This window comes from Zootermopsis nevadensis, unplaced genomic scaffold (assembly GCF_977971745.1).
Source record: "Zootermopsis nevadensis isolate Lab colony 2312 unplaced genomic scaffold, Znev_1.0 Znev_ptg000021l, whole genome shotgun sequence".
NCBI classification, from domain to species: domain Eukaryota; kingdom Metazoa; phylum Arthropoda; class Insecta; order Blattodea; family Termopsidae; genus Zootermopsis; species Zootermopsis nevadensis.
In genome coordinates this window covers 20,106,688-20,129,654 of record NW_028259153.1, presented here as the reverse complement: position 1 = coordinate 20,129,654, position 22,967 = coordinate 20,106,688, and the positions used below count along the sequence as shown (strand labels likewise).

General features: G+C 41.3%; 3 protein-coding genes across 4 annotated transcripts in view; all 3 read left to right on the top strand.

The window, feature by feature from the left end:
- Nucleotides 1–9,456, top strand: part of igl (IQ calmodulin-binding domain containing protein igloo) — a 68,065-nt gene extending 58,609 nt beyond the window's left edge. Inside the window, exons 4-5 of one of the 2 annotated variants that reach the window (XM_087352571.1) lie at nucleotides 3,431–3,655; nucleotides 5,142–5,281. In XM_087352571.1, coding sequence (XP_087208697.1) covers nucleotides 3,431–3,637 — 207 coding nt within the window. In that variant the 3' untranslated portion in view covers nucleotides 3,638–3,655; nucleotides 5,142–5,281. Of the gene's footprint in view, nucleotides 1–3,430; nucleotides 3,656–5,141 lie in introns of both variants that reach the window. The other variant, XM_022085028.2, reaches the window with a different exon arrangement.
- Nucleotides 9,457–10,581: 1,125 nt separating this feature from the next.
- LOC110840183 (zinc finger matrin-type protein 5) lies at nucleotides 10,582–13,227 on the top strand. Its single transcript, XM_022085029.2, has 3 exons — nucleotides 10,582–10,838; nucleotides 11,365–11,502; nucleotides 12,774–13,227. The coding sequence occupies exons 1-3, from the start codon at nucleotides 10,712–10,714 to the stop codon at nucleotides 13,022–13,024; spliced, it is 516 nt and encodes a 171-aa protein (XP_021940721.1). The 5' UTR covers nucleotides 10,582–10,711; the 3' UTR covers nucleotides 13,025–13,227.
- Nucleotides 13,228–15,577: 2,350 nt separating this feature from the next.
- The window catches only part of LOC110840184 (pleckstrin homology-like domain family B member 1), a 52,740-nt gene continuing 45,350 nt past the window's right edge, over nucleotides 15,578–22,967 (top strand). The window contains exon 1 of the mRNA XM_087352562.1: nucleotides 15,578–15,996. The gene's annotated coding sequence lies outside the window, so the exon portion shown is untranslated. The remainder of the gene's footprint in view (nucleotides 15,997–22,967) is intronic.

Here is a 22,967-nt window from a genome sequence, read left to right as displayed (position 1 = left end):
CGGTCCCCCCCCCCCCCCCAAATTAGTACTAGCTCAGCGTAAGGAGTAAAAATGGGGACTGATGGCTGCCCATCTGATGTGTGCAGTGAAGTCTTCTCTAGGGTCTAATGTTGGGTAAACTCTGTCTTCCTCAGTCGCCAGGGCAGATGATCAACCCTGATGATGGAGACAGACATTCTTCGAGATATTTTATAATAACTGCATCCTCGCACGATTGACCTCCTGAGAAGACTTTGTTGCGTTCAGCCGCTATGAAAATTTTAATTCTTACCTAATTTTGGCACCTAACCTAACGTTTTTATCAGGACTTCGCCCTGCAATCTGAAGAGTTATCCTGAATCACCGTCCAGTTGGACTGTGTGTTTTTATATTTTGTATCTAGCGAACTTTTCCGACTGTGGAATGACGTCGTTTTGAATGCCTGTAGCTTTTAATTTTTACCACTGAAGAAACTAGTAAACCTCGACATTTGACAGTAATGACAGTCAAAAAAAATGCTCTGGGTCACAGCTGCTGGACAGACGTAGGAGGCAGTGGTTTTACGACCAATCGTACAAAGCATAAACTGGAAAATCCCTCAACAGCGTTACCATGGCAACGGTCAGTCATGCATAAGAGACTCACGTACCCAGTGAATCATAAAGCGTATCCTATCATGTATTTAGATTAAAGATTATGTACAGGCAGATCAGTGTAACGCTAGAACGAAAGTTGAACACTTACAAGCGTAAAGGAACGCCTTTGATCACCAGGTCCAAGCCCGTTTTCCATTCGAATCACTGAACCAAATGTGGTCTATATTTTTTGTAGACGTCGATTTGTTTGTTGAAATGATACCGTTCTGAGCGTTGGGGGGGGGGGGGGGTCACATGAATCTCAGGCCTTACACTGACACTGCCAGAGAAGGAGCAGATAAACCCAGCTTCAAACCGCATAGTAGGATTTACTATAGTGTACATCTGCGTACCGGGCGTGGCCAAACGTGCTATAAAATACCCTTTGGGCAGAGGAAGTTGAAGAAAGTTCTGAGAATTTCAGCAGCAGGAGAAGAAAACATCTTCCTCATAAATTGGTAATGTGGCTTTAAAGCTGACAGCCATGTAAAGAGTGTTTTCAGTAGAATTTTCTCGTTTCTAAGAACGAATTTGTAAGATCAGTCTGTAGAGGGTGAATTCTGCTTGGAGAATACTTGGTTCCTGTTGATCACCTACCGTATCATTTGCTGGATTCCCCACACGCAGCGTCGTGCTAGGCCAGTTCGAGTTTTGTATGTCGGAGCGAATAACGACACATCACAGTTGTTTCAATGGAGCGCCGTGCTCGTGCGACAACTTCTCCGACACTGCTGCCAGGCTGTCAGTCTCCCTTGCATCGCCAGGCGTCTTCCTTTTCACGACTTCAAGCAGTTGTCTCTTTGTTTAAACTTCACTGGTCAAACTATGTTGCGTTGGATAATAGGGTGGTTAATGAATTCGGAAGGTCGTGGCCTATTTTAATGCATAATTTGTTTTCTTCACCACGTGTTTTTGGTTAATCAAATCAAGGAGCTTGTGATGGGTAGGGATTTGAGAAATGCGTACAGAATTTTGGTCAGTAAACATGAAGGAATAGAGGCCATTTGGAAGATGTAAGGGCGCATATGAGGATAATATTAAAATGAGATAAAATACTTACTGTGTGAGGGTATGTAGCGGATTGATCTGGGTCAGGATATGAACCAATATACGGCTGTTTTGAACACGGTGATGAACTTTCGGATTCTATAAAAGTAGAGAGATTCCTTGACTGGTTCCTGCAATTATAATTTCCATTCCCTTCAAACTTTTACACACAGTTAAGAAAGCCTTTATAATGTGCGTCTGTAGTACGGTTTTTGCGTACTGAATAATTCATAAAGCTTGTTCGTTGGGCGGGTTGCAGGTTTCTTGCTCTTTTGTTGTGTGCTCCTTCACAGGGTTCATTAATATGGCTGAATGTAAGTGATTAATAACACGAACGCACTGTGCATTCCAGGTCGTGCCTCCAGACAGATGATACACAGCATTCAAAGCAAATTTAGCTTAAGCGAAAAACTAAATGTCAGTCCTTTTTCTATGTAAGTTCTTTATCAAATGTACCGTAGTGCATTTGCTAATTCAACACAGGTTTCAACTCGAGTATTTTTTTTTTTTTTTTTTTTTACTTTCTTTAACACTTCCAAGGCATGTAGACATTGTGACAGCTGATGACGAGACGCTCTCATTGGTTTGGCAGGCGCTTCCATAGGGCACAGAACAGTTACCGACAACAGAAGTTGCTTCTTTAAAGGAGCCTCTATGCTCTGGATAGACTGACTTATCCCAACTTCCTGTTCTTCGTTCCACATGAATTCATTTCCGTTCCAGTGACCGTTTTACACTGGTGCAACCCAAATAATCTCTAAGCGAATTCTCGGAGCTTCGAACTTTACACACACTTTCACTTCCGTCTGTCAAGCTTTTGTGGAAATTCACTGCGTTCTCCTTTTTTACATAATGATGTTGTCAAAGGTACCCGTTCTGCGTTCGCGGTTTCCTTACATTAGGATGCAGGCTACTTAAATAATGAACTTCCTCATTACAGTACTTTTATTTTCCGTCGTTACACAAGCTTATTGTTAAAATCATATAAAATTTCACATAAAATTGTTACATTTTAAAATTGACGACATGTTTCGATATACAATTCTATCATCGTCAGGTCTATCAAAATTAAAATTAAAATCTGGTGTATCTGTTGCTCTGCTTATATTGCTTTTGTTTTTATCCGTTTATTACATCTCCAGGCTTCTTTCATTTAATTTTGGAGACGCGCCTGGGTGCCTATATCTGCAAAATCAATTTTAATTTTCATATCGTGATTCTGGCTACCGACATAGGAAATGGAATAATATTACTCTAATTTTATATTATTTTAAGGAATTACTCAAATATATCGTAATACAAGCATGATGCAATTAAGATATAAGCTATAGAACTTCCTCATACTAACGGTCCTGTGAGTACGTATTTCCGTTGACCAATCATCTTTTATCTGCCGCCGTAGCGCCTTGATGATGGAGGTAGTGAGCATCTCTGAAACGTCGGCAAACTTCTACCAGACTACACTGTGAAACGTCACAGAAGACAGCCAACTTTACTCCTGCTTCTGATCTGGAAATGTAATCCTTGTGTTTTGCTTTCGTAATTGTTTGTTCTATAATTTATTATACTCGTAGTTTGAGGCTCTTTTATCTTTAGGTGAAGCAGGTACATAAGCGCGCATCGCAGTTTTTCCCCAGTTTTGGTTTGTAGTTGCTTAAGGCTGTTCCAGGATGAATGCCGTCTCGTCATGTCAGCTGACGAAGACGAAAACGTCGACAGGCTTCAGTGTTGTTTGATGCGCTGTAAGTGTTGCTGACTGTGGTTCGCAGACAGACGGCTGCACTAAACCGGAGGATAACAGCCACAGAACGCTGGAGCAAGACATCGCAGATATCGACCTGAAAGATCCGGAGCTCCGGAAGGCGGCGTCCAAGATTCAAGCGACGTTCAGAAAGCGCACCGCTGCTACCCCTCAAAAAGCGGCGACGACTCCTAAACCGGAAGTAGCAGTCGAGAGCCTCACGCAGAAGGAATAAAGCGGTTCTCTACTTCCGGTGCTTGCTGTGAATTTTACAAAACTAACCCTAGAATTTTCCTTGTTGTAGTTTCAAGCACTGAAGGACCTGCAAAGAAAACGCGTTCCTGTCTGTGTGGTCCACCTAAACATTGCCATTTGCTTGTCTGTAGTTGTTTGTAGTCCCTCAGAGGTGGCAGAAGTGCAGCTCAACACCCCCTCCCCACACCAGCACCCTCCCCCCACCCCCCACCCACGTCACCACCTCGCCTGCAAAAATAATTTTATTAAAACCTCGAACTTAGTGTAACAGAACATTTTCCTTTAAATTTAAATGAAATGGAATTTTGTAAAAGTATTCAATGAAATTATTATGAAATTCTGTTTCCTAATAATAAGCTCATGGAATAATATTTTTGTTTGTCGGTGTTGTGCATGATTCCTGCTCGCACAATGTAGGGGGCTGAAACCCTGTATAAATTCCTGTAGATCAGTGTAATGTACAGGCTACTTGGCTCTTTGCTTGGGGTGGATGAAACAGTGAATTCTTACCCCCCCCCCCCCCCCCCCCACGCTGAGGTCACAGGAGAAATGCTCCTGCACTTTTCGATTTACGAGATTATCGAAAAAAGCGATATTTGTATAAACTCCCACTGGACCCATCTTCCAGGCAGTGGGGGGAGGGATATCTTGAGTATATTGAAAAAATATATGCCTATCAAACTTCCATAAGCAAATTGAACTTCACTTCAAGCAGAATTGATCGCGCGGTCAAAAGTAAGACCAGACTTAAATTCTATGCATGGCTAAAAAATGTCGTGGTGGTGGAAGAGCGTTTTGTTAAAATAAATCATCCAAGGTCTTTGTGTCTTAAAGGCAGGAGTCAGTTTTGTTATATAGCAACACCGAAGTCTCACAAACTTAAACGTTTGAAATGAAACCGTAACAAAGAAAGACGAGTTAATTTTTCTCAAACGTGTTTGAACATTTCCTTGGCCCTGATGTGCTCTTTGAAACGTCGTCAGAGAATGGGCATGTGTAGGACTGAGATCATGTACACTGTGCCCACACCACCCCTTAGCATAATTAGTTTTTTATTTGTGCATGGCTTCTTTAATGAACTATCAGAATATCATAATTTCTCACTTATAAGTTTTGATTACTTGACAAGTAAGAAAATAAAAAAGTGAATGTAATAGACGAGGTGCATTTATAAGTTTTATGTTCATGTGAAACGAATTTTGCAATTGCAAAAATAAAGTGTTGAAGTGAATCCGTTGTGCTTTGATCTGCTGTTGAAACCTTTTCCTTCCCCCCGACGCTGTTACTGGACATGTTCTCTTTAATACCTGTGTAACATCTCTTCCTCCACTGCTTCTTTCAATTTTCTTAAAGTGTAACGTAAATAAGAGTGAAAGAATCGAAATGTCCACCTGATTAATCGCTCAGTCCTTGTGCGTGTGTGATGTGCCATATTTTACTGAGAAATCATACCCAGTAATTACTGTGCTCTGTTTTCCTCTTAGGTTGATGATGAATTAGCTGACATAGACCTCACTGACCCTGATCTGCACAAAGCTGCCACCAAAATCCAAGCATCATTCCGTGGGCACAAGGTCCGCAAAGAAGGGACGCCTAAAGATGGCGAACATGGGGAAGAAATGGCAGCAGGTCAATGAGCGGTCTCCACGTCATGTTGCAGCCCCAACTCGATGCCTGAACCTGTTGAAGCATTGTCTTCCAATGCTAATGTCATGATATACATAGGCTAGGCCATTTGTTACAGTTATTAGTTCTCTCTTTATATATGTATAAAATTTACGAAGATAAACGCATTAGAATTGGCAGTGCCAGAAAATTAATGGTCCTCGGACTATGTTTATGAATCAGATCTAACATTTATTATATTATAGTTCAAGTCACTGTTAAAGGTAAATATGTTTTTGTTATTTATACATGTGTTTGGCACCAAACACCAAATTTGACCACTGATCTGAACAGTAAGTAAACTGCGTAATTAATGTCAGAAAGAAAGTACTTAATGTCTGAAGAGTTCTGTCTTCTGGGTTGTTGCGCTGCGTAGTCTGGTCAATGTTTCAGAGGTCATACTGCCTCCATCTCTCACACTATCCCCCGCGCTCCCTTTGGTCCACACCCACGCCTGATTTGACACCTGCTCGGAGCAGGATACTCCATTCATGGTCCGGCCCCTATAAACCTAGCCCCCACCGACCTGATTGGCATATACATCACCCTGAAGACGGAGGCAGTATGACCTCAGAAACGTTTGTAAACATTGACCAGACTACGCAGTGCAACAACCCAGAAGACAGAAATCTTCAGACTCACCGCTGTGAAAACTTCAGACCTTACTTAATGTTTGATGAAAATGGATGTTTAATATTGTTATTAAGATTTACAGGTTAAATAAATAGTACATGGATTTGAGAGTCAGCATTCAGGTACAAACACTTTCTGAACATTGGCATGTTTTCAACATGAAGGATCAAACTTTTGTAGCATGATTTTCTGAATTATGAAAAACAGTTAATTAATCAATCAGTGTTTCTCAAATTATTTATGAAATTCAAATACCTGCGTTACACATTGTTTGTTTAAGTGGTTTTCTTTCTAAAGATATGTTTGTAGTAAACAGTGCAAGATTTGGCGTAAGAGTTGCACAGTTTTATGAGTGGTAAATTAGAAGAAATGTAATAACCAGAATGCAAATATAAAAGAATAGGAATGCAAATTATGCAATAAATTACAAATATTGAATGTTAAAGTGAGATGGGGTACTAAGAAATCTGCGGTGAAAGTTCAGATGAGAAAAATAAGTGAACCACGTTTGAGATTAATTTGAGCATGATTCATATTCCATGCCACCAGCATTTAATGAGATCGGCATCGGATAGATCGACAGAAGTGGCATTGGAAGATGCATATCCTTCTGATCAGAATAATTTTGGCAGGGGATGCTGCAATAATTAATATTGTAATTTTGTTGTCAGTAATAGATGAAAGTCATACTTAAGTAAATTAAAATATACGTTTATATTCTGATATTATACGTATCGCCATTAACATGCCCTTTAACTTGGAAGTAAGTGGCAAGATGGAATTTAAATTTACCAAGAATTGCTGAATGACATCTGTATATATTGAATTGTTTACTTTCTTTTTAATTTACATTTTAGCTCGTGAATAATAGTAGACTAATAATATCTAAGCGATTCGCTTAGATATTGCCAAGAGTTCATTGCAAAACTTGTGAGGTCACTGGTCCGTTTTGGTTGTGCAGTGCCACATTCAGTATCTGAAATGTGGATTTAGTCAAGTTTTAAGACATTTGGTGTTTCCAGACACATCAAGGTTCAAACATCGGGTTTGGACTCCGTCCTCAGTGCCACTGATATTGCATCATGACATTCTCAGACTCCTTTCCTCCTGTAGCGTCATTTAAAATCAAAATAAATTACGGTGGGCAGAGTACTTTTTTCCAGAAACTGCACTTACCACATTGCATTAAAATTATGATCCTATTACCTGTTACATGCCTGCCAAGTATAATAATGTTTACTGACATGAATCCCTTGAAGACCAATGCTCTATTGAAGAATTATTAAAATCAGCAACACTCCAAGGAAATCTGCATCTTCTTTGGCAAGTATTGCTCTTTAACACGGGTGAGAATTATTTTTATTCAGGGGTGAGATGGTACTAGTTTGAAGTGATAGCAGCCCTGAGCGCAGTGAAAAATTAGTTCTGTAGTTATTGGTGTTCTCAGTTTGTTGCAATATGCATCGAAACAAATTTGAAGTGGGCTCCAGTGTGACATTTGTATAAAATGGTTCCCAAAACTTTAATTTCTGTCAGAATTTTAAATTTCTGTCAAAATTTGAGGATGATAATTTTGACATCAATATAATTTGGTCATGTTAAAAGCCAACAAACGTATAATTTGATTTCCAACATACTGTTGTATTATTTTGAATTTTAAGCAGTTCTTTGTAAAAGATTTTCTTTAATCTTTAAATCATCAAATAACACTTGATTTTCTCAACAGTGCAAAGATATTACTTTTAACTGAAAATTGTCATAATGACGCTTATGGAGGTTCAGTAAGGGAACGTCTATATTCATTGCATTACTGAAGGAAGGAATAATAAATAAATCTATAATCCTGTATCTTGAAAAAAGATTGCAGAAGACTTCTATGAACATATGTACTAAGTTATGAATGGTAAAATGCCAAAAGTATAAGAAAGAGAATTTGCATTATTTTATTAATATTGTTTAAGTTTCTGTTGGACTGCTTTCCTCTGCTTTTAGCTCATAAATATCTACATAACCAGTGTTATGTTCCTTTGAATATCAGCATTAACTGAGCCAGTACTATGAAACACAAGAAATAATTATCTTTTAACCTGAAAATGTCAGCCACATATTAATTTTGTTTACCCCATTATCAAATTACATAAACTTTAGTTAGTGTTTGGTTGTGCTGTAATTTTTCTCTAGTATGAAAACTCTGTCATATTGCAGGTAGGAAAGTGTAGCTTATGTTCAAGATACTGTGTTATATATGTCATTACTGTTCAAGAAGATATTTGTTTTACTGATGTGGAGACAACATATTACTCACGTGATTTTAGGTTGTTCTGTTGAAAAATGGTTACTTGCAAATGCAATAAGGCTAAGTAACTAGCAAAACATACAGACAAAGAACAACATTTGTTTGACAGATTGTTTAATTATGAAAATTTCTAGTAAATACTGCCTACACATTTATGACTTTCAGTAAATGTTTGATTGTTAACTAGTCTTTTTTTGTTAAATTTCAATACTGTAGAACAGTAGAGTAACCCTCACTGCTTTTATTCCGCCAGTATGTACACTACCCCAAAATTTACACGATATATAAATAATAATATTAACTTATTTCTTAGAGGATATATTATTTAATTGATAGGTAATTTTATTCATATGATGAGAGAAGAAATTATAAAAATTTTCATCGATTTGTATGGAGGAGAGCAAGTAGATTCTTTGAAATCTCTTCCAGTTCTTGTTTAAATTGTTATAAAAATAACATTCCAGCCAAAACCATAAAGTAAAAAGTTACAACATTCTAGTCATTATTCTTGTAACATTAATCTTTATAGCTCATAGAACTATGTAGCATGTCAGCCATTTCTTTTCTGTCTATACATATTTACTTATTCACTCATTATACATGGCACATCATCACTTAATGTTCTAACAGTAGATATACGACACCTTGTACCGTTGATTAGCTTAGGGTCCCGTTCACACGGCTGCAGTTTCAATGCCTTTGAGAAGAAGATATATGCAGTATTTCAGCTGTGAAGGTTTTACCATTAGGAAACAGAATCAGATGACTGAATTGATTATTCCTGTGAGTGTCCTGTTTGTTGGGCAGTGTATCTGTAATTTGACAACATTTAACTGTTGGCCTGAAAAGCGTGTTAAATTCATGATTCTTTTGTCATGACGTGCCTGATGAGTGTTTTTCTCATATCAGCTATACAGCGTATAGCAATAAATGGCCTTTCTATTTGAAGATAGTGTGTGAATTGAAAGTAATGTTAGAGTTTCTGTGTTTGAAGCCACGTGTGATCGGGGCCCCCATTTCATCCTGAGTACATACAGAATAATATTGGAATTGTTTGTGTATCAAATACACTTTCTGGTGGGAATTTATACCTGTCTTATTATTTCACATGTAAAGCAAGGTTTTAATAATTTTCTGATTTGTGTTCACCTGTGTACAACATATTTTACTGTGTTTGTTAAATAAAGAAAAATGAATTTTGGTCACATTGTGTATATTAGACACCTTAGGTGATGTTGTTCCCCACTTAATGGTACCTGCACCTTGTCGTGGTGGTGGGGCTTGAGTACCTCAGTGACCCCAAGAGCTATGCTGGCGGTAGCATAGCTACTGGTAGGGCCTCCCAAGCCAGATTGGTCGAGGGGGAGAGGTCAGACTAAGACAGGTACCCTGGTCCTCCAGGTTGGGGGTTGGTCGCAAGGCTGACAACCTTGCACTGTAAAAAGAAAGATGTTTCGAAACCTAAACCTCGGACAGACGGACCTAACAGAAGGACCGAATGGAAGAGAAGAATTGAGGAGGCCATGGACCGAATGCGGACCAGTGAGCCATAGAAGAAGAAGAAGAATAAGAAGGTGATGTTAACTTGAATCTATCACATGCCCATCCAGACAAAAAAAAGGGGTCCTAAAAATGAGGAAAATCCACTCTGTGTATAATTAATGGCTTAATGAGTAGAATTTGAGAGACCTCATTTCTTTTAACATTGCAAGTTTGTATTACCTTTCCAGACTAAGCAATCAAGCTAAGTTGTTGATTGGTTAGGTTAGATTCTTGGAGACAGCCCTCTCCAGGGAGTAGTCAACCCTGCCCTTACCCTTATGTCCCACTGGGTAGCACCTGGTTAGGGCCCCTTCCCCAGTGTTATATGGAGGAGTATGTGGGACTAGTACTCATTAAGATGACCGATTTAGAAGAAGAAAAACTCCAATACAAAACCCACCAACAGCCAGGCTTGCAACCTACTGGAGGTGTATGCATAGAGGAATAGGCCATTTTAGTGTATGTAAAAAATACAATAATTTTTACATTTTAATTTATAATTCGTGTAAGCTATATATATCTTGTGTTAAATTACGATTAACTACGTTCTAGTCTGCCATATTGCTGTAGACCAATAATCTACCTCGTACTCGGAAAATCAGCGTGGATTAGATTCCAAATACTTATTTATAGTTGATCTATACATGTTTTTTAGGGTCTTCATAAGAACCTTTGCCTTTTGGTGTATATTATTTTTATGCATATTGTATTTTCCGTTCATAGAATGTTGTAAAGGTAATTTTGAGGGAGCGAGGTATATTTACCATGTTGGTTATTCTGAGTCAGTGTGTAAACCTTGACGTGACGTGAGTGTGGTTGGTATTAGTGATGGTATAGTAAGGCAGTGTTTAGGTTTGTATTTTTGTAAGTTATCTCATGAATATTTATCCTTCACGTTGAATTAATAATACGGTAGCGATGGGAAAGAGATATTACTGCGACTATTGTGACCGATCATTCATAGATGATTTGGAGGCTAGAAAGAAACACCTAAATGGATCAATGCACATGAGACTCAAGAAAGAACATTACTACTCTTTCAGGGGTAAGTTATTATGTGCACAATAAGAACACATACTTCATTTAAACTTCAAATTGAATTTTCAGGGTCGTGAGAAGATATTTGCCGAAACATTTCATCTAATAAAGCTGACAGTTCAGCATGAGCAAATTCAGGTAGATTGTACAAACTAAAGACTTAAAACATGGCCTCGTATGCTCAGTACGAACCTTACTAGACACATAATAAAACAGTGTGCTGAAAAAGATACTGAAAGATACAAAAAAAAATTTAATCTGGTACTTAGTTTTGAAATCATGGTATGTAAATAAAGATGTTTATCTCCCATCTGCTGTGTGAAAAAAATTGTTTCAGGTGTAATCTTTGTATTTATACCCTGGAATAGCTGGTCTCTAGGCCAAGATTTGAACTTGGGGGACCTCCCACATATGAAGTAGGAGTGCTAACAGTTCAGCAGCAACATTCTGTTATGCAATGTAAATGTTTTCTAATTCTAGTTTGTGCTATTATTACGCATGCCATTCTCAGTTTTGTGTGTTTCTTCTTGCAGATTCTAAAACATTACTAGCTGAAGAAACTGCTAAGAAACCGTGCAAGAGATTTCTGCGCAATGGAGAATGCGTTTTTGGTTCCAACTGCAGATTTACCCATTTTTCTCATCAAGAATTACAGGACTTGGAACATCAAAGTGAGTAGATGATCCAAATATTGGCTGTTGTGTAGAGGAAGAGTTGCTTCACTCAAAACCCCACAGATTGGTCAACGTGATCTTTCATTTTTTGAAAGGCCTTCAAAATTTTGAGAAGGGACATTTGTTTATTTATGAATGTTCTGCTGAAAGATACAATTTATTGAATGTGACTTCTGGATTCAGTTGTAGATATGGTTTGTAAATTTATAATCATGGAGGTAATTATTAATAATTAACCGTATAGTATTGCATTGCTTTACAAATTTTCTAATTATTCAGCTGATCAAGAAGTACAGCACAGGATTAACGTTACTGTCACAAACCACACCCTATGGTGAGCAAACTAAATCTAATCATTTACGGCGTATGTATTTAAGATCCGTCTTAATAACTGTCATGCCTAGATTTGCAAATCGTCTCTTCTTGGGGGTTTTCCAATTGAAATCTGGACGCAGTCTGCGTTGGCTTGTCCGGAACTAATGAAAAATGTTTCGAGGCAGTCGTGTTTGTATTTAGGCTTGTGTGAGGTTGTGATGCACTCACGAACACCGAAATGAGTGCAAGCGGATTTGACTGTGTGGGATGGCAAGAACACTTGTCAAAAAAGTGTTTGATTAAAACTTGGTGTCTCTGTACGTTAATATCAAATCCTTGATCGCGGTTTTTCTCGCAAACTTTTGTCGTTAAGTTGTCTGCGCCTGTCTTCATTCTTGAAAGTTGTTTGCGCCGAGTTCTGAGAACTGCAAGAAGACTATGGTCCATGTTCTAGAAAACTTACTCTTGTTGTAATCACATTCAGAATTGTTCAGAATAATTCTGCAAAACCTTGACATTTTTGATTGTATTTGGGAAGTTGCTGTACGGAAACGAAACACGGTCAGTGGGAAAGTCAGAAAGAAGAAGGATAGAAGCATTTGAAATGTGAAATGAAGAGATTGGCGCAAGATAGGCGAAAATGGAGGACCGCATCAAACCAGTCGGAAGACTGATGACAGACAGAGAGACAAACAAAAAGAGTTGAAATCTCAGTCTGGCGACTGGCTATCCTGTGTGAGGTTTTTCACGTTTTCCTCATTCCTTCCAGCTGATGCTGGGATAGGCCAAGGATGATTCCTTCTATATCCTTTGCATCCTATCATTTGTGCTGTATATTCTGATACCAGTCTAGGGACGATTTGTGGCGCGTAAAGTTACTGAACCTGCTACCTGTGTCTCTTAGAAGTTCTCAAGAGGGCTCCAAAAACTGAATGTGGATATTAATATTTCAGTTCAAGAAGCTGAGAGACAGAAAGAGATGAAAATGGTGGAGAACAGTATTCCAGCAGGAGATTCATCAAGCATTTTGGCTTCTTGGCTTCAGAAACGATCTCAGAGACAACCTACCGCACACCTCAAGCCCGAAGGCAAGCAACTGTGGGAGTTGCCGCCCGGCTTACGAGATCGGCCTGACTTACCGCCGTCCCTACGACCCGTCACGGCCAAGAGCTTCACGAGCTCAGACTTCGAGGACTGGGGGTGAATTATCTGTCGTCCTTGGTTCTTGGCGTCGCTTGTGAGTTTCTCGTACGTGACGAACAGCTCGTCTTGTGAATATTTGCAAAATTGGCGTTGCTGGAGATCAAGTGTTGCTTGCCATGTGGATGGTCTGTCGTAAGAGAAACTTTGTAAACTGTGGTTTATGTGGGAATAATTAGTGAATAAATGCATTGTCTCTGCTGGAAAGTGAAGTTCTGATTCTGGTGAGGTGATTGGTCTGCACGTTATACGTTCATATCACTTCACCGGACTGCAGGACAAAATCTTAAAACAGCACAAACATACCTAATGAATCCTTTGTGAATGTGATGAAGCTCAGATATTTGGGACTGACAGAAACTGTTTCATTCCTTGGAACAGAGTCCTTCTTCAGAAGTTAAAAGTTTGCTCAGCTAGTCAGGATATTCCTTGTTTTGTGGAACCGAGGAGTTCGCACGAGTCCGCCCGATGTTGAGTGGATCCCTTGTCGCTTTCGTATGGCGCACGACGTCTAAATTTGGAGGATAGCTGCAAATGTATTGAATTAGCATTTACATTTAACCATTCAGGTGGGGTGGGGAGTCCTCCAGGTTGCGAGTCTGGCATGTCGTCAACTTCTAACCGTAAGAAACCGGCATATTACAAAATGTCTCACGGGGGCCTGGGCACAGTGGAGGATGAACTAGAAATATATAAAACGTTTTGGTAGATGCGATGATAATATTAAAATGACAAATAGGACTATGAGGTGTGGATTGGATATGGAAATTTTAAATTTAATGCATTAAATGCCAATGGAACTTATACATGCCACGTGCTTTAATATTAAATATGCCTTTATAGTGCACACAGAATGTTTCTTGTGACGCTTTTTGTAAAACAGCGATTATTTCCTTAAACGGCGTTAACCAGTTGATCCATGTAACGGTGAGGAGTTGTGTTTTCTTCGCGGTACGGACTGAATTCTTAAATATAATTCAGACGAACTATGATTCTCGGAATAAACAGCGATAATTTCCTTAAACAGCGTTAACCAGTTGATCTTCGTAATGGTGAAGAGTTGTGGTTTCTTTGCGGTACGGACTGAATTATATTAAATGTTACTTAGACGAGTTTCGTGCTTCGTGTGGTCAATGCTGTAAGGTCTGCTACCCCGACTTTGCCCCTGCGTGTGGTCCCATGACTCTCTTGAGACCCAAGGTCGTTTGTTGCCCTCGTCAGAATGCTGTCTGATACAGCTGTAGGTTTGTAGGAAATTATTACGTAGCGGGGGTACCTTTTTTATGCAATGGAATTCCGTTTCACCGAGAGGGAATTTTAATCCCACAACTGGCAGTGACCAAACAAATGCTACGTACCCCCGAATGCTGCACTGGACCGAAACTTGTCGGGCTACTACCGGTACCAAAAACATCAGACGTATAATTGCGTGAGTTTTCGTTTTGGGGAGAAGGTTCCCTAAGCAATGGCTCCGAAGGGCTTTTCCTCGGGGGGGGGGGGGGTAAAGGTGGTCGGAGCTTGTAATGGAGTACTCGCGTTATGAATGTGTGGAGTTTTACTCATACGCCCCGTAAGTCGTCGTGTGCCTCACTCTATTGAGAAAGGTAAGGCAGCTTACGAGATCCTCGTTCTGTGTGTTCACTTTAAACTCTTGAACCAGTTTGTTGATTTTCCCTAAATTTCGTATGAATTTGTGCCACTGCGGATCGCTCCATTATCGTGCTTATTAATTTTCTCCAACATGGCGGACCATGAATTTGCGAGTTAAGAAGAGGGACCTGAAATGATGTAAGACTTTCTGTAGAATGCAGAACAACACGACCTTGTTATGGCCTGCGTTTGGACTTTGTCCATTGCCTGTTTTAAAACAGCGAGGTCCTGATTTTCAAATTAAGATTGCATGGCCGTGTCCATAAATCTTTTCTTCGTCAGGAAGCTGTTGACGAAGCTTTTCAGTGGACGTGAGAAGTGAGCAGAAGATAACGAGGAATTTCGTGACGTGTACATGCCTCCTATTTTGTTAGGTTGAGATGGGCAGGACGTGTAGCTAGGAAGGACGAGACGAGTAGTGTATTTTGAATTTTGGTACTGGTGGGAAAGTCCCGTTTGGAAGGTGGAAAAAGAGACGGAAAGATAATATTAAAATGAATCGTAGAGATATAGATTTCTTGGATCGGAGGTGGACTTAACTAGTTCAGGACTATGTCCATTGGCGAGATTTGGTATTAGCGGCGCCGAATTTTGTGTTTTTCCATAGTCTTGGAAATGTTTCTGTGGGATTTGAATATTACAGAAATATAATTGTTCTAACGTCAACATGAGTTCATGATGTAATTTTATACACAAATATGGTTTCGATATATCGTATTTTGCATTTCGATATTTGTTTTGAAAACCAGATTTGTTTTTTTAAATTTTCCAGCATGTTTTCGGAATGCATAGTACACGTAGTAAACACGCTGGAGTTTTTAACCAATGAATCGTCTAGCTTGACACGTTGTACGCATGCGCAGATGGCTATAGGCTGCAGCTGAAGCCCTGCATCGCGTAGGAAAAAGTCGCCACATCCAGTCGAACGAAAGGAGACGCTGCGTGAGGGTGTTTTAGAATGTCTTGAAACTTGCGCGCACATTGGATTCGAGAGTTCGTAAGCTGCCCGCCCTCTATCTCACGTCGTAATGCAGTCCATTTTTTTTTTGGAGTAAACAAAACGGGAAATGACAAACCATAGTCATGATGTAGTTAAGTTGTGAGTTGAAACGTACGTGTTCTTTTCTTTTGTGTTTGGTGCGAAAGAAAGAAGAACGCTTGGAGAGGCTGTGTTTGTGAAGTGATTGCTTTCACACGTGTTAATAAGCAGGGCGATAAATGCTTCCACTTGGACGAGTTAGCACAGCACAGTAATGGGAGAACGCTGATCTTCAGAGTGTGTAGAAGATGGATGCATCTTCATAACCTATCAAGTCTACTTGTTCCGTAAGTAGGCTACATTCTCTCTATTTGCTCCCTGCGTGCTGTGTAAAAGTTCAAATTGTTCTCGTTTAATGACGTGATTTTGAAAGAAGCCGAAACAGTGTTTGGGCTGAAACAGGCTGTTGTTCAGATGGGATTTCAAGGTGTTTTATCCTTGTTTGTGAGTGTTTTGGCTTTTTTGAGATTTTTTTATTTGGTTCATGTTACCACGTTGAAGCACGTAAGAGCAGTAGAGGTGGGTTTCAAGGCGACTTGCCTCGTTCGTAGCATGAAAATGGTTAGGTCTTCAAAGAGAATGAGTTGGCAACATCATTTTTCTTGTCCCGTCGAGGCATTTGTTGGAATGAAGACTGTATATTGTGTGGAACTTCACGCTCCGGCTACTTATCCCTGTGAAAATGAGGCAGCACGGGCTTGGTGGCGAAATGCGGAGTTCTTGAAGATTGTTGAATTCTGGGGTGTAGTCTGACTCCCGTCTTCGTTTAATTTTGTTTCTTCGTAAGAACGTCTGTCAAGGATCACGTGACAACGAGAACTCTCTTGCTTTGCTGTGCGGCGTGTAATTTAAAGCTTTGAAATTCCAGAACCAGCGCAAACTTGGACAAGCATCGAAGCTTTAAATTGTCTTTTAACAGGCTGGCTTTCATGTATCGACGTTGCCATTGCCATAAGCCTCCCTGCTTCTGTGATTGGCCTTGAACTCTCTTGCCATGTTATTTTGCCCAGCTTAGCGTTTAATCTATGCTTCAGAGGCTAAATAAGATTATTTTTCAAATGGACGAAATAATAAATAGTTGAAGTCTGTCGCTCGTGTTGTGGATAGGAATCTACGTGCCCTTGAGTCTGAGCTGCAGACATTAGTGCCAACACTTACGTTTCTATTCTGAAATCTGATTCATCCATGAAGTTAGATTGAGGGGTTGTCGGATGGCCTGTGTAACCCCCCCCCCCCCCCATCCTGGACCAAGGTATGGAACTGGAATCAGTGGAGGACACTTGTTGAGTGCCTCCCACATCCTGTCGTGCGTGACCACGTACAAAGACCACTGTTGCCTGTTTGTTACGTTGATTTACGTGCAGTTTAGTTTCAATTAAAAGGTAACACCGCAGCTCAAAACGAAGGTGACTGTCAGGTATACTATCCGGCCGTCTTACCCCCTCATTTGCCTGGAGGGACTGAGGAAGACGGAAGATCTATTGTTCTTGAGACTTCCGAAACTTGAAGATGGCGCTCTTTTGGACTGCAACGCCGCGTCGTCTGGTAGAGGAATACAGACGTTTCGGAGGTGTTTAATGCCCCCGTCATCAGGGCGATCAGGGACATACGTCGAGAACGTTTTTGTGTTTAGGTATACTACCCTGTCCTGTCACCGGGAGTGTTCACGTTTGCCCAGGAACTGCCATCGTCAGGGACCTAGTCCTCGAACATCTTGGTTCCCCCAAGCCCACTCTTTGAACCTTCGTCCCTTCGATTTACCGAATGGAAATTATATTCACGTTATGAACTAGTGAGCCTGTTATTGTCTAATCCTCATCTCCGACCAAAATTGTGTATGCGTCTTCTACTTGGAAGGATAATATTAAAATGGATATTGTGAGGGTGTGGACTGGTTCTGGGCTCCTGTGAACACGGCAGTGATCCTTGGAATTCAATGAAAGGTGGGGAATTTCTTAATCAGCTGAGCGATTGTTAACGTTTAAAGGACTGTGCTCCATGGAATTTTTGGCAGAACTGTCGAATCTTGAGCGAGGAGGTTATTTTACATTCAGGAACAATTTTCACGGTCTTTTGTTGGGGAGAAGCGGGCGCAGGTATTTGTGGCGGGGTCGAGTTTTTTCTATCCTTAACGACCGTTCATTGCTTTCAGCGGAACTCGTAGGCAGGAGGAACACTTGCAGGTCGCCCTCGCCTGCCGAACTAAGGGCAAAGCAGTTTATGGTAAATGAAGCTTGAGAGCACTTGTGGGGAAGTGGCACCAGGTGGAGGTCAGCGCTCAGTTTCACGCTCCGTCAGCTTTGCCCATCGGAAAATCCCCGGTTTTTGTTCGACGAAGGGCAGAGGCGATCTGGACGTGGTAGCGAACAGTAACATCCCTGTCCCTATCTGGAATCGATCCCCTGCCCTTCCGTTCCGCGGCCCCCGCGCTCTCTGAGGGAGATCACGAGGCAAGAACCGGGCGTAGGAGCATAGACGCGTGTCCGACGTTTTATGTGTTTTGTTGACTTAATCGAGGCCTCGGAAATGGACCAGTCTCTGCTGAGTTCTGCCGAATTAACAATAATCCTTTCATCCAGGAAGTCAGATGAGAATAAAATGGCGAATAATACATGTCGAGGGAGCGTGACTGTTTTCCGACCATGGAACACGGCCCAAAATTAAGTTATGATTTGATTCTGATGTAATCCGGAAAGGAAGTTGGAAAATAATCTTGTTTCCAGCGACTGCCATTTCACTGAACTAAACTGCTTTCTTCGTCTCTGCGTATGATTTACAGTGGTAATAAGATTACCAGCGGACGACGTGAAGCCTGCAGTGCTCTGCAGTTACAGCGGCGGAAGTGAGAAACTCTTGTACCGCGGATCCATAAAGCAATTATTACGCGTAAAATGGGAACAGAGACTTCGGGCCGTGCCGTAAAGGAGTAACTCGGTTATGTAGGATGTAAGTTGCTGGCATTCGTCATGAAACAAGTCGTCGCAAACGAATGATTCTTATAAATGAGTATGGACGTTATTGACTTGAAAGGTTTTCGTTTGTTTCTTATTTTGGTACAAAAAGTAACCGCTGGGGTTTGAAGGGGTGGGCGGAGCAAAAGCCAGGAACGGAAACTGCGTCATGCGTGACTTTTGTTTATTGGGACTGAGCAGCGCTGCAGTTTCCCTTGAGTTTTGTTTATCTCATTGGCAAACAAACGAGGCGGTGACGACAGCGATGGCTGAGCACGTGACTGCAGTGCAACTCCTCTTTGAAGTTCCGTGTCAGCCAGTGGAGGAACTTTCAGTAAAGTGTTTCGGCCGTAGAGGGAACCAGGGCACTGGATGAAAATTAATGGTTGTTAGTTTGACGCTCCAGCCGACATGACGATCCGGTCCTGAAATCGAAACCGGATCTTCCGGGAGATGAAGGGCCTTGGTTCGAAGAAGCTGTTTGACGATTGGTTTCATGACGTTTATTCTGCATTATATTATTAGGGTGAGATGCGCGGGGAATGTAGCGCGCATGCATAATTTTTGTTGGAAAAGATGTAAGAGTTTTTGGGAAATCCAGATGCGGATGGAAGGATGGTATTAAAGTCGATCTTGAAGGATTTGGGGTGTGAGAGTGCGGCCGAGGTTAGGAGAGCAGTGGTGGTGGGCCCTAACCACCTTTGAGAGTGAGTGCGTGTCTCGTTTGTGCATCAAAAGTTCCGAAATACCGAACATTTACACGTTAATTGATGTGTTTGTATGAAGTAGTGTATTTCAACGGGTTTCACGTTTTGGATTTATTTGGTGGTCTCTCTGTTGAAGTGCCTTCCCGATATTATTTCCTTGTCTGTCTGTCTGTCAGTCTGTCTGTCTGTCTGTCAAGGGGCCCAGAATTACGTTTCATGTTTCTTGAATCGCACGAAGAAACCCTTTCAGCCATGGGAATGTTTACTCGAAGCCAGATGTCGAGTGCAAAACTGTTTTAACTTAAGTACGGTAAGGTAAATAATGTTCAGGCATGTAGAACGTCCAACAGCATGTGAAATAAGTTTCATTCGCCTGTGATTTTAAGCAAAACCAGGAAGTCTTAAGTCTGGCCATGCTCAAAAACTTTCCCAACAGATCTGGAAAGGATAATTTCGCAATCTTGTAACTGGTGCACCCTCTGTAATGTTGCATTGGTACTAAATGTGTGCGATGGTGTCGTTGCTTGTACAGACTGTACCAAGGGCTTCATAGTCTTTTATGAAGAAGAAGGGATCTTTGTTAAAATGGTACTTGTGGGGTGTGGGGGGGGGTGTCCCTTTTACGATCTGAACGAGTGCACTAAGGTAGGTGTGGAAGATGGGATTGCCTAACTAACCCCAGCCCCCCATGCCTTTGGCTTCTAGACCCTTCGCCCCTGCGACATAACGCGCCGCTAGTACAGCCTCTGCCATAAATTGTTCAAACATCTGGCACTTTCAGGCATGCTGCAATGAATCAAAATTCTCTAACTTCTTTGAGCAAAATTTACGTTATAATTTGTAAATAAATTTTAATTAATTTGCTTCAGGAGTGATTTCGGATACAGACAACTCTGAATTTGGTTACCGGGTCTTCGTGCTCATTGGTAATTTAAGCGTTTGTTGGTTTTCCCCACGTAGAATTATAATTCCCGACGTGCATCTCGTCACTGAGCTATTGAAACATGTCATTGTCCCTTGTTGAGGGAGGAGCTTGCAGCGTAAGTGATGCCTCAAGGATAAAGAAGGACTCTCAGTTGGTGTTGACTCAATCAGACATCGAACTGAAACGTCTTACGTGTTTCATAACCAGTTGCACATTTTCTTTGAATGTGTAGTAAATTTTATGTACAAAGATTTAAATTAAACGTTTTCACTGCGGTGGGTCGCAGAAGCTTACCAACGTTTTAGAGGAACTTGCCGTCTCCATCATAAGGGCAGCAAGGACCTCTGAAACGTCGGCAAGCTTCTGCGACCCGGAAGACAGGGCATTTTAAAAATATTCTTTTGTGTCTTCGCGTTTCCTTGTCTAAGATTTTTGTTGTCGCCATATTCATTTCACATTTTCGCTCGTTCTGTTTGTTGTTAGTTGACGCTGTTAAACATCGCCGCATTTTGGAATGTTTTGCGGGTGGTACTGATGTAGGGGCAACGCAACGAACGACCTTGACGAGCCCTGCAAACATTAATTCAGTTTCATGCCGGGTGGAAAACGCAAATAGGAAATTATCGTCAGAAGAAGGGACATGCGTCATGTTTTCTATTTTATATTACGCGGTAATGGAGTGTGGATCCATTTCTCTCGCTTGCCTAGGGATGGCAGCTCTTAATTATCTTCACATTTGTGTTAATTCGACGTTGAGAGGAAACCGTTCGCACTTGCCGAACGTTAACTTCACGTCTCTGTGGAAAACGATGTTGGTGTCCTGGATTTTGGACGTGTCTTGGAGGGACATACCGCCTCCATCCCGTTTGTGTTCAACATCATGTTGCGCGAGTATCTAGGTTGTGGACTGGGCGCATGGTTTTGGGTTAACATTTCCTCCTCCAGAGGGTAGTGCAGGTGACCATTAGTTTCTGTGTTCTTTGTAGTAAAGAATGTGTGGAGCTTGACCTCCACTCACCCGTAGCCCACTTCGTGGTGCATTGGAGTGACGAACGCGGTTTGCCTGCTCTCATAAATCGTGAAGGATTAAGCCAGAAGCTGATGCTGGACCACCACGCCCAATCCAGTTTGGGAAGGGTTTTTACCTCAGTCGGCGTAAAGTGGGCGTAGGACGATTATTGTTGGTTGTCATGGCGATTCAGAGCATTTGATACTGACAAGCGAGTATCGTGAAGAAAGAATGAACGTTGTCGGCTCTCAGAATGCGGTTTTTCCCCGCGACTTTTATTCACAGTTCATTTCTTTTCGAATCGTAAGAACCGTCTCTAATTACTAGTAGAGCAAATGCTGTTCCAGCGAGGGATTTGCGTTACTCCCCCAACTCTCGTATTGCAAATACCATCGATGGTTTTGATGTAACGGGAGAGTCAATGTTTTTCCATTCCTTTGTTGCTATTAGCAAGCGAATTACTTGTTTGCTACGGAAGTGTTGTTGGTAGTTGATATGACGCAGACAGCGCCTGCTGACGCTCGTAGGACTCACGGCTTGGCTGTGTTCCTCGCTTTTCTGTCGAGTTCATTACGTAACTTCGTGTCATGACGTTGCTTGGTGCTTAGGCGGATTTTCAACAGCGAGCGAGATCCTGTTGTTTATTTTGCCATTACGGAGCGTTGAAGGAGTGGGCGGAGGCTCCGAACCGATTTTGATAATATTTTCCTGGTTCGTTAGGGCACTTCTGCGGGTTATTGCGCTTTTTTTATGTGATTTCAATGCAAATCACATTTGTATCAATAAAGTACGCCAAAGAATCGTGTTTCCTTTCGTCTCTTAAATACAGACTTTCACAAAATAGTTTAACGCCGAGGTGCAACCTACCACGTGATCCCTTATTCTGCAAGATTGCATTTCGTGATCTCTTGCTTTCGTTGGTTTTCATGACGTGGCTCGCTGGTATGTGGAGTTTTTATTGGGTCATTGGTTGAACGTTTTTTCGCCCACGCCCGGGTCACATAACATTTCTCGTGAACAAGAACTGTATCAGCAATTCAGACGTTGACACCCTAGAAGGCTTCTTGCAACCAGACGCTGGATCGGAAAAATGTCGGCTGGTACGCTCTGGACCGGTCACGTAATCTTGGTCTGCTGAAGTTGCTAAGGGCAGGCAAACGCACGATTAAAATATGGCTCTACATGCATTGCCCTGATGATGGAGGCAGCAAGGATTTCTGAAACAGCGCTAGAACCCAGACAGCAGCCATATTGCATTTACTCCCGAGACCAGCCGAGTGTCCGTCGGAGATGAAGATGGTGAATGATGATTTATGACAGGCGAAGTCTGGGGCTTCTTCGGAGTTCCCCTTGCTAATCATTTCACCAGCCACCGCCGTCCAGACTCAATTCTTTACCTCGCATTACCAAATTTAATCGAAAGTAGTTGAGTGTGCTTGTTAACAAAACGGGCTGACGGCTTTTTAACCAACTCTCACGAAATGTCTCTTCGACTTTGCTGTACATTTCCTCCGCTCTGACTTACGTTCACGTGGGCACGTACCCATGGAAACGTTGCTTAGATCCCTCATGTAATGACTTGGTATTTTTCTTTTCTGCAAGTGCCTGCATTGTTTTCGACTCGTAATTCTTATCTCTACAGGAATTATTGTTTATTAACTCGGCA